The sequence below is a fragment of the Triticum aestivum genome, chromosome 2D (assembly GCF_018294505.1).
Source record: "Triticum aestivum cultivar Chinese Spring chromosome 2D, IWGSC CS RefSeq v2.1, whole genome shotgun sequence".
Lineage (NCBI taxonomy): Eukaryota > Viridiplantae > Streptophyta > Magnoliopsida > Poales > Poaceae > Triticum > Triticum aestivum.
In genome coordinates, this window is record NC_057799.1 from 556,644,032 (window position 1) to 556,655,931 (window position 11,900).

An 11,900-nucleotide genomic window follows, 5' to 3' on the forward strand; every position below is an offset into this window, starting at 1 on the left:
CAGTGAGGTAAAGAATGATGGAGACTGTTGAATCCTTGGAAAAGTGGGGATGCTGTTCATGATATTGTTCTAAAAAATGAAAAGAAAAATGAGAGAAAAAGAGAGAAGGAGCAACGCTACTATTTGTTTACCACACTCGTGCTTCAAACTAGCACCATGTTCTTCATATAAAGAGTCTCCATGATTTGTCACTTTCATATACTAGTGAGAATTTTTACATTCTAGAACTTCGCTTGTATATTACGATGATGGACTTCCCCAAATGCCCAAGGTGTTCATGAGGAAGCAAGTTGTTTGCACACCCACTTAGTTTCAGTAGCGAGCTTTCATACAACTATAGCTCTACTGCATCTATTGCATGGTAATTCCTACACCTTGCATTGATATCGATTGTAAGGCCTCTCCATTGCCTAATGATCCGCCGAGTTGATGCGAGACTTTCTTCACTTTTGTCTTCCCTTATAAACCTCTACCAACATATTCTATTCCACCCATCGGCCTAAGTGCATGTCTCACCCTCATATATTGAGTGGAGTTGAAAAAAGATGAAACGAGAAAAGGTACGATCAATTGTTTGATTTGCCATCGGGGTGCTCATGATTTGTATATTGTAAGGAAGACGGAGACATGCCATGCTTACATAATTCAATGAGTAGGGAACATGCAGAAAACAACAACTGGCACTACGCACTAGGTTACTTCCCAAAAATGATATAAAATGGCATATAAAGTACATAAGATTGATAATAGCATGAAACAATAAAAAATTGTAGATACGTCGGAGACGTATCATCACCTTCCTCGATAGATCCGCTGCCACTATGAAGTGGATGGCCGATCTTGTCGTACATTTCCAGCCCACGCGCCCAGGCATCATGCTGCCTGCCGGCCTCACCGACCTCCATGCTGAAGACCTCTTCCACGCACCGATGTGCCAGTGGCTGCATGCTATCGCGCTGAAGAATGTCCACCTCGAGGGCGACCTTGCGGCATGCCTCCAGCCCACTCATGTAGGCAACGCGCTGTCCGGCGCCCTTACCAGCCTCCAAGGGGTTGACCTCTTCACCGCACCGACGGCGCTACAGCTGGCCACCATCACGCCGAAGAATGTCCACCTTAAGGCCGTGCTCGCCACCAACTAGATCAAGCCAGTGTGCGCGGCATCCTACATGTTGCATAAACAACGAACTTATAGAGAAAAGCAACTATCTTAAGCACAGACCGTAACGCCCCATGAAAAATTACAATGCAACCGCCTTAAGGAAAACACTAAAACACCGATGATAAACACGACTCGACACACCCTGGCTAGCACAAGACGGCCTCGGTGGCCCGGGGCCGCTAAACGGCGAGAGTATGCCGAGCCAAGCGCACGCACGTGCTCGACTTGAACAGAAGGACACCTGGTCGAACTGGCGCACCCGGCATGCAAGGCCGAGCATGCAATGTTCAGACCCCGAGTTGGGCCCTTGCGCATGCACGGGTCACGTGAGCGACTCGGTCGGCCAGGGGGTGAGCGACACTAATAGGTCGGCCCGGCTCGCCCACTCACCCACGGCGCAGCGCATGAGAGGGCGCACGCGAGCATGACGCGAAGCCACCGCAAAGAGGTGGGCCTGCTGAGCCAGTGGCCCGCACGTCATGGACCGTCGCAAGAAAGACGCACGATGTTGGGTGGGCGTCGCGATCGAACCACCACGCAAGCGCCAGCCTGCAGCCGGCACTGTGCCCCGCCTTTCGTGACTAAACCAGCCCGGCAAGGGCCGAAGACGCTAAAAGACGGACCTAGCTCACCCATCGCGTGTGAGGCAGCGAGGGAGACAACACACGTGGGCAGGACTGAAAAAACATATGACGGTGGCCCCGGCCGCACCCGCGGTCCACCCGTCATGGACCCTCGAGGCAAGATTCCCCGGGATGTGCCTGCGCCACGGCATCGCACAACGGATGGCGCAAAGGCCTTCCTCGCCCGCAGAGGCTCCCAGAAGGCGGGTACTTCAACATCTTTTATAGGAGTAATGGAAAACTGTCAGTTATCTGGATTCACCGGTACATGCATGCAAGATGCCTAAAGTTTCAGGTGACACCATCCCTTAAATGCTCTCATGATACTAACTATAAAAAATAAATTTAAATGTTTCAAAAAATTCTGATTTTTTTTAATGTCCATATGGTATGTGTCTACAACCTCTAAAAAGATCCAAATTCAAAATACACATTGAGAAATAAAAAAGAGAAAATCTAGTATGAATAGTGTTACTAAAAGAGAAAAGAAAAAGACACTATTCACATCTGAGTTTGTCTTTTTTGTTTCTCAATGTGCATTTCGAATTTGGAGATGATATTTTTAGCGGATGTAGATATATTCCTTGTGAACATCCATATTTTCTGCAGAATTTTCTGAAACATTTAAAATTGAATTTTTAAAAAATGGGAGCACGAGAGAGTTGGTTTCACTGGATATCGGGTAGCTTGTGATGGTTGCGTGCGGCCAGTTACATATTGATTGAACGGTAGTACATGACAAATACTACCACATATGTGGTCGTAGGTACAGTGATGCATAGTTCCATTTACTTTCGGTCGTTTACCGCCCGCACACCCACGCACGCCATATACACGTACTTTTGATCTGAAAATGGGCGTGCGCTGTCTTCTTCTGTACATGCATGTAATGGGCGCTTAATGGTAGGTGTGTTGTAGTACGGCAGGTACCTTTTTTTTACGGAAGGTACCTTTAGCCTTGCTGAAGACTAGACCATATCAAACCAACTCATTACTAGTTACTTCACTTTCGAGTAAAAGAACCCTACATTTTGACTGGGTTGAGGTCGCATAGAACAAATACAATAATGGGCTATAAGCCCACTTACATGGTATTTTTGTATATGTGGAGAAGAGAGACAGGCAAAAAGGAGGGAGTAGGTTCTAATGCAATAACCAGCCTTTTAAGATGCTCATAGGTAAAATGAGTAAAATTTACTCAAAAAAAGGTTAAATGAGTAAATGAGAGAAAAGAGAGAGAGTGAAAAAAATCACAAGCCTTAGAGCCAACCTTCCAACCCTATTGTATGACTGAATAATATTGCTAGCTCTTAATGACATGGTAATCTTATATAGCTAGCTGCTGGCTATATTATTAACCATGCTATTAGGCTCAGTTTGGGGTAGTATGTGAGTTCGGTTATGTTTTTCTTTTTGCGGGGCTAATTTAATTATGGTGTACCGGACTTATTTTGTAAATATAGCCGTAAAAATTGAAGAAGAAAATGTTGGCCAAACAAAAAGTAGGATAAAACTTGTTTTTATTTACACAGTACAGACGCAAGCACTCATACATACATGCATACACTCATCCCTATGAACGCACACACGCACATCCTACCCCTATGAGCATTTTCGAGAGACTGAGCCGGCATATCATCTTGAGATTTATGAAGTCATCGTAGGCGCCTCGTCGTCGACGGGAATGTTAGGGATAAAACTTGTTGAAAGAACCCACTGCAATGTCAAATACCACTTTCATTATTCCCTCCGTCTTTGTTTACTCTGCATATTAGCTTTGACCTAAGTCAAACTTTATAAAGTTTAACTAAATTTATAGAAAATAATATAAACTTTCAACAAAAATGATGAGAAACTATATTTAATGTTGGGTACTTATTTTGTATTGTGGATGTTAATTAATTTTTGTATAAACTTGATCAGAGTTTACAAAGTTTGACTTGAGATAAAGATTTTTTTTGTGGGAAAAACTTTTTGATCTATTCATCAATTATCATGGCAGTACAGAGAACACCATAAGCAACAAAAGTTACATCCATGTCCGTAGACCACCTGGCGATGACTATAAGCACTGGAGCGAGCCGAAGGCATGCTGCCACCATCGCCTAGCCCTCACCGGAGCCAGCAGAACTTATGGTATCTCACAGTTGGAAAGTCGTCGTGCTAAGGCCCCACAAGACCAACGCACCAGAACCGCAACCATCTCCGATGAAGAGAAACGTAGATCAAAATGATCCAACCTGTAGACACACATACATAGACGAACGAAAACTGGATCCAAGCAGGTCCACCGAAGGCAAACACCGACCGAATACCGCAAGATCCACCGGAGACACACATCCACACGCCATCCGACGATACTAGACGCACTGCGGGATGGGAACTAGGTAGGGAGAACTTTATTCCATCTTAAGGAAGCCGCAACCGCCTTGCCTTCCTGAGCAGAACGCAAACTGAACCAAACTCAATGGCACGCCTAAAAACAACCAAGAGCCCTCTCACTGGCAAGGGTCGGGTTCCATCAGGCCTCCATGGCCATAAGGCCACAAGAGACTTGAGACAAAGCTAATACGAGAGTAAATAAAACCAAAAGGAGTACATACGATCTGACTCCCAAAATTGCAGACCATTCTATAGGGGCTCCTTTGATTCAAAGGATTTTCATAGGAATTTTGGAGGATTAGAATCAATAGAAATTTTTTCTAGGTTGGTTGTTTGATTCATAGGATTGAATCCTATAGGAACTTTTTCGAAGGAATTTTTTACCACTTTCCATAAGATTTCTAGCATCCACTCAAACCACTTTGAAAGAATCCTCTGTTTTTCCTATGATGCTATCAAACAACTTAGGCCTCCTTTGGTTCATAGGATAGAAATATCATAAGAATAAGAAAATCATAGAAAGTGAGATGATATGCATCTCAATTCCAATAGGGAAAGAGATGACATTTGATGCATAGGATGTGATTTTTTTCGTTGAGTCTGTGCTAAATTTTTTTTCTTTGAAATGTGAGGGATTGGTTCCTATCCTACATAGAAATAGGAATCCACTCCTACAAACTAAAGGGCTTCATATGAATTTTTCCTTCAAAAATCATATCCTATAAAATTCCTACAAAGGCCTCAAAATCTTGTAGGATTGAGATGAGCATGACATTCCAATCCTATAGTTTTCCTATTCCCATATTTTTAGAATCCTGCGAATCAAAGAGACTCCTACAAACTTTAAAGTGGAGTAATATATCCCGGCAACAATAGTATGGTAATCCACGAGCCATCTGGCATGCTAAATTATTCCCAAATGATAAGTGTCACACGTGTAGCACGAAGTATTCTGGCCATGACATTTTTTACAACTAAAGTTGTCATTTGAAAAAAAAACTAAAAAAAACAAACTTGCCATCCGAAAAGGAAGTTGCCATGCTTGACAACTAAAGTATGCCATGCTTGTGTCTCTAAATTTGCCATAAAAAATGTTCGGAGCTGCCATGTGTTCGTGCCACACGTGTGGCGCTTATCAGGATTCAATTTATTTAGGGTGAAGAAGAGATGTTTATTTGCTCCAGAGGGTATATTGTTTGCAAACTCAACAGCTGGTTCTTATTTGAAGAACTTTGATGTACCAAATCACGGAGCATCATTGGTATACATATGTAAATCTAGTAGATTGATAAAATACCTAAAAGGTTGGATTATTAATTAGATGCTGGCAGATACGAAAGTGATAGGAGCATAGTTTTCTCTTGAGAAAGTATAGTACGTTATCATCTTATTTATTCCTTTTCATCATCCGGCCGTTTTGTTATCGATTGATTTCATACATATGAACGTGCTCGTGGTATTCGCGGACATGTACAGCAATATGCTGACCGGAGAAAGAATAGTATCCGGCCTGCTGGTTCTTGATGTCAGATAGACTAGTTATTCAATAAAACTAAATTAACTAATGAGGTGTAAACTACCTGTAAACGCCTCATCACAGACCACGACACAATAATAATTAAGATGCACCACATGAGCATACGATACTACTATACTTGCAGTATTATTCAGTGACATCGATAACCAATGACGTCGTTAGCAACATGAACCACAAATCTTGTTTTAAAAAAAACATGAACGACAAAACCAAAACCAGTTAGGTATATAACTAAAAAATCACGTAGACAATTCCGTTGCTTACAATGCCAACCAAGCCTCTGCAAATAAATTCACATGCATGCATATCCCACTGAGAACCGTTTAGGCACACACAGATAGATTGTGGTCATCCGGAATTGGGTCAAATCACAGTGAACTCGTTGCTAATTTAGTTTCGTTATGGTTCTATAATAATATTATTAGGATCAATCAGCATCAAGTGGTTCTTAGTTAAACACAAGTAGCTTTCTGAGGGAAGCTTCTTTGAATCTGAATGACATCCAGTACATGGGATCGTTTGCACGCGCATAACCTTGTAGCCAAATTTTTCCATGACAAAGGGTCTGCAATATTGCGCGCGCCGTGGTTTTCGTGGTGCAGAAAATCGGGAGACCGCATTTGGAGGCATTTTGGATGCAGATTAAGACATGGTTCGATGTTATCTCTTCCTGCACTCTGCCGGTATTAAATTAACCTAAACTTGTGCTGATGGAGTCTGTGCTCTCATTCGTAAGCACAGTCGTGTGCATCTGAAAACAGTTGCTACACCTAGAAACCTAATTATATTTTTGAGGACTCGGTTAAACTAGCATATTGCTACATGCTAAACGTATATGATGACTTCCGGCCGGTCGCACTTCTGTTAAAAAGTAAAAGATATAGTCACGCTCACACACTCTGCTCCTTCCTCATTCATATGATTTTTTGGGTATATAAAGCATAGATGTAGCCATTGTTCCCTGTCATGAAATGCAATATTGCGTGCATGTGTCTTAATTAGACTCCAAGGTCGTCATCTAAATTGAGAGCGATGATTTTTCATAAAATAAAAGAAATTGAGATCCTGTCACACTCCAACTCCCCTTCCTCGTCCATTAGATTTCTTGGGTAATATTGCATAAATGTAGGCATTTGGTCCTCTTAAGATGCAATACTGCATGTATGAGTCAGTTAATTAGGAGGACATAAATATATATTTGCTACAAAAGTTAATTATTGAATAAGAATATAAATATATATGAGTTAAAATGAAGGGTTGATTAAAAATGTAATGGTAACTTTCAAAAAATTGTTTAGCATGTCCATATGTAACAACAATATTTTAACAAGTGTAAGGAAGAAAAAATAGAATCCAACGTACGTATGCATGAGTTTACTAGTCAACCATCAATTCAACCCACGTCTTTCTCTTTTTACCTCTGCCTCACGGAATCTGTCTAGGCATCGCCCTTGGTAAATTAATTGTCAAAAGAATTATGAGGATATGTTTTGATCAGTTTGACTTAGCAAAGGCACCGGAATCGAGTCAAGGCCAAGAGTCTCGCAGCACACACACATTCAAGCATTCGGTATTTTTGGAGGGTTGTGCCCTAATGTTTCTTTTCTGCTGACAGCGTACACGTCCTGTCAGTTTAGTGCTTTCTTTTAATCCCCCTCTACAACCATCTCTCTCTCTAGGTCCCCAAAAAGATTCCAAATTGAAGTGCTATTATACTGCTAATGGTCTCACTAATTACTACATGTTGTATTGCTTCTCGATCTGGATTGACTTCTTGACACTTGCTGTAGAGTACTGTCCAGAATGCGACCAGTTGTCCATCTTAAATAGAGTAATTTATCTGATCTCGCAAAGCACCAGAAAGAATTGTTTTGGAGTTAGTTACGGGGAACTGTCGCTGGATTGGAATTGAGGGCAGCCTGTCCTTGCATTAGAAATACTGACCACCTCCTCATTGTTTAAAGCAGGTAGCTTAGTTAAACAAATCGGATGGAGTACAGTCTAGAACTCTAGATGGAATACATTTGCCCAGTGTGTGTCATGCTGTGATTAATGTGATCTGTTCTGATTAATGGCTGGAGAATCTCAGCATCTGATCAAGAGTGCCCATTTTCTAGTCTGGATATGATCAGCTGAAGATTCAAAACAGCTACATATGGATGATTAAGTAGTACTATATAGTATATGTTTGGTTATTATTGAAGAACGTCTGCGGAAGATTATGATAATGTGTATATGTGCATCAACATATGGTTACCTACATTTTGCATTTGGCATGAAATAATGTATGCCCTTATGGCCTTATCCTTCGAGCTTCCTTAAACTGCAGCCAAACAGGGGAACAATCAATATGGCGAAGGATAGAGACACGCGTACAAGTAGTAGGAGAGATCCAAATAAATATGGAATAGTTAAATTAGTGTAGTGGCAGCTAAGTAATGACAAGAGTTCTTGCTTTTTCAACTGTTTCTTGCGGAGGGGAATGCTGCTCATGCATTCCACTCTTGTCTTTTTAGATTCCCGATGCTTAGCATCGTCATGTAGTAACTTTGTGATCTCGCAAGCTCGACGGACTAATCCTCTAGCTAGTAGATCTTCTGGGGGCACTAGCACTATTGAGATAGAGTAACTTAATCGGCCGTGGTCCTGCAGCTTCGAACTGTGGCAAAGGTGCAGCCCTAGCTGATCTTGTCCTCTTGCGAGAGAACTGGTCATGGTCCTAGCTAGCTTAATCTATCTGATTTTGCCACTCACTTTTGCCTTACCGCTTGACCCGGTTCATCCATTGTACACTCAGATACCCTTTGTCTTTATCTTCTCAGGTACATTATAGTACTCCATATTGAAAAAGAATGCTTCTTCTTCTTTTTTTGCGGGAGAAAAATAATGCTTCTAAGTGCTTTCATTTTCTTTTTAACTGTTTGAAAGATGCACAAGAACCGGGTGGCCGGGCCAGTGGACGCATGCAGCAATTCAGGGAGGCCCCAATCCCATATTCTACTAGTACTAGTATATTTCCATGTAACGGATGGCCCTTTCAAAGTTCGTTACCGAATTGAAGGAGCGGCGATGGCGATGCAATACACCAACCTCCGAGTGATGCAGAATGATTTTGGATTTTGTCCAGCTCACTGCCATTAACTCCCTTGCCCAACTCCCACGTTCGGGCCTGGGCCGGTCGAGCTTAAAAAACTCCCGGCGCCATCGCGTCGCCCTCGATCGGTAGAGTATCTCACTCTCGCCTCGTTCGTTTCTCTGTCCGACCCTCGTCGCCCCTCATCAGTCGTCACAGCTAGCTCGATCAGTTGGCACTGCCATGCACACATGCGCGCAGTCGTACGCAGAGGCATGGGCCATGAGGGGAATGAGAAGCATCCTGCCATGTGACGCCAAACCATATTCTAGTGCAAGGAGGAGCGTGCAACATGTACAAGGACCGGGACCTCCCAGGTCTAGCTAGCTAGCTACTGTCCACAACTCTCATCGTGGCTTTGCTTAGCTACCATGCAACCGAGACTGAAGCGCCCTTGATGACCTGATCGAACGTCGCAAGAAGTATGTGCATAGGTACTTTGGGTAGCTCGAACTGGGCAGTATACTGTCAAAAGAAGCTCTAACTGGACCCTATATATACTGTAAAAAAAAGAGCTCCAACTGGACCCTATATAGGACAGGTCATGGTAATTAAACAGAAATTTGTTTGCCGACATCTACTCTCTGTGGTACTTTAGATGTGTACATTTAGCTAGCTCTAAGAGCAACTCCAACGGGCCGATCCAAAGGGACGGCGCATTTGTTCGCTTTTTGTCCGTTTAGGTCGGCCGCCCGCCCTGTTTTAGATTTAGGTCGGCAGTGCGCCCACCGCGCCAACCCTTTCATGTCCACACTCAATTTTGTAAAAAAGGCATGCGGTCATAAATCATGCCAGCGGCCATGTCTCATGCCGGCACCATGCCAGCGCCGGGCATACAATGCCGGCTTCAAAAAATATCACCACACAGTTCATGCTGGCGCACTCGCCAACGGCCGGCACACATGCTAGCACACAAAAAAAGGTGGGACTTGAGTTCGACCACGCCATCGCGGCCCCGTGGTCATGCCAGCGCACCTGCCGGCATACAAAAAAAAGGATGGCGCTCGCCGCCACGAGATCACTCGTCGTTGAACTTGAGCATGTCGGCCTGCATCTTCTCAAATCACGGCATCTTCCTTGGCGACACGGTGTTGAAATCCACCTTCATGATCTCCATCCCGGTCATCATGCTCGCGAGAGCCAGTTCTTTTGCCTTGGTCTTGGCGTTGGCGGCCTCGATCTCTAGCATATTGCCTTGCTTCTCCGCCTCCATCTCAAGCATGTTGGCTTGCTTCTCCGCGTCCATCTCAAGCCTCCTCCTTTGGATCTCCATGAAGGGGTTCATTTGCTCTTCTTCGTAACGCCGACGCTCCTCCTCCCTTGAGTCCTTCTTATTCATCATGCCCTCCAGGCTTGCGATCAATGCGTTGGATGCCGCATCCCGCTTGTCCTCCTTCTTTGAGTTGGTCTTCCCCGCGGCCGTGCCTTCTCGCCGTCCCCAATCTTCTCCACGGCTTGCTTCCCCCCACGCGACTTCAGGGCGGCATATTGCGCCTTAAACTTCTCCTCGTCTTTGATGACCCTAAAGTAATGGGAGAGGTTGAAGCACTTGCCATTGTGTTGGACCTTGAATGCCTACAAATGTATTTCATGCAAGCACATTGGCAAATGGTATGCAAATGAACACGCAAGCATAAACTTGAAGACACAAAAGAGTGCGGCTTGCTAGCATACCATGTCTTGCATGCCGATGCCGCTCACGGGGCGGGCCTTGACGCTCTCAAGAGTGGCACAGAACTTGTTGCACTCTTGTTGGATCACCCTCCATCGCTTCGAAATGGACACCCACCCGCGCGTGCTCACTATTTGGTAAGGCGGAAACTTCTTGAGCTCATGAAACTCACGATGGACATGAATCCAAAAAGTTGAATGCTTTTGTTCGGCGCCCGTCTTGGGGTCTTGCCCAATGTCTCTCCAACACTCGCAAAGAAGTTTGTCCTTGGCTGCCGTGTATGCCTTGGTCCACTTGCTCTTCTGCTTCAGCTTCGGCCCGGCGGCTTGGTTGGCGGGCTCGTCCTCGAACAAAGGCTCCCCTTCGATGTCGCACTCGTCCTCTTCCTCTTGGCCATAGTCCTCCGAAAACTCGTGGTCAAGTGGGAAGCCATCCAGGTCCATGCCGACCTGATCACGCATGAAGGCCGCCTGATCGGGATCGTAGCCAGCAGATAGCGTGAACGCCCCTTGGCCGTCCTGGCTTTGTGTCTCGTCGGGATCATAGCCAGCAGCTGGCGCACCACCCTCGAAGATCAGGTTCTGCATATAGTCCTCGTCGCCGGCAGCCGGCATTCCGTAGAACAGGTTGCGTGCGCCCGGCAGCACGTCGGCTGGCATCTGCCGCGCGCGTTTTCTCACGCCTCCGGATGACGAGCCACCGGCCACCGGTGTGGCGTTGAGGTTAATGGGTGCGGGCGCGGGCGTGGAAGGCGCCACCACGCTCACCTCGAGCGAGCACTCCCCGGAGAGGCGGGAGGCCTGCGGGTAGACGTGAAAACCAGGCATCGGGGTGCAAGCCGACGCGCGGGGCGAGTTGGGCAGCACCATCCGAGGGAACACAGATGAGCCGGTGGTGTCCGCGGCCACGACGGCGTTGACGAGGCCGTGCTGGCTAGGGTTTAACCCTAGCATGTAGAGCGCCTCCCTCGTTACCGCCGCAACGCGGGCGTTGGTGACCTCCTACTGCGCGGCGACGGCGACGGCGGCCGCCGCGATGGCTTCATCCCTCGCGTCCGCGGCGTGCCTTCGGCCCTTTCTCTTGGCCGACTCCCTTGCCCGCTATTCGGGCGTCAGCGCCTTCTTCGGCTTGGGCGCGGCGGCGGTCTTGTGGGGGGCGCGAGGCTTGCCTTTGCCGGAGGGGCAGTCGTCATGCCAGACGAGGCGAGGGAGGCGAGGTCGGCGGCGGCGTCGAGGTTGAGGTCGTCGTCCATGGCGGGGGTGGGGCGGGAGCGCGCGCGGACGGGAGGGTTTTGGGGAGAAATGGAGGGAAATGGTGGAGGCTGCCACCAACAAGCGAACCCGAGGGAGAAGAAGGCACGCACGCGTCCGTCTCGTGTCTGCGCCGACGCA

The 11,900-nt window shown here is 46.1% G+C and overlaps 1 protein-coding gene across 1 annotated transcript; it reads right to left on the reverse strand.

Moving 5' to 3' along the window:
- Nucleotides 1–1,143: 1,143 nt before the first annotated feature.
- On the reverse strand, nucleotides 1,144–11,336 carry LOC123055918 (uncharacterized). Its single transcript, XM_044479728.1, has 2 exons — nucleotides 10,759–11,336; nucleotides 1,144–1,165 (listed from the first exon to the last, which is right to left on the reverse strand). The coding sequence occupies exons 1-2, from the start codon at nucleotides 11,334–11,336 to the stop codon at nucleotides 1,144–1,146; spliced, it is 600 nt and encodes a 199-aa protein (XP_044335663.1).
- Nucleotides 11,337–11,900: the final 564 nt, after the last annotated feature.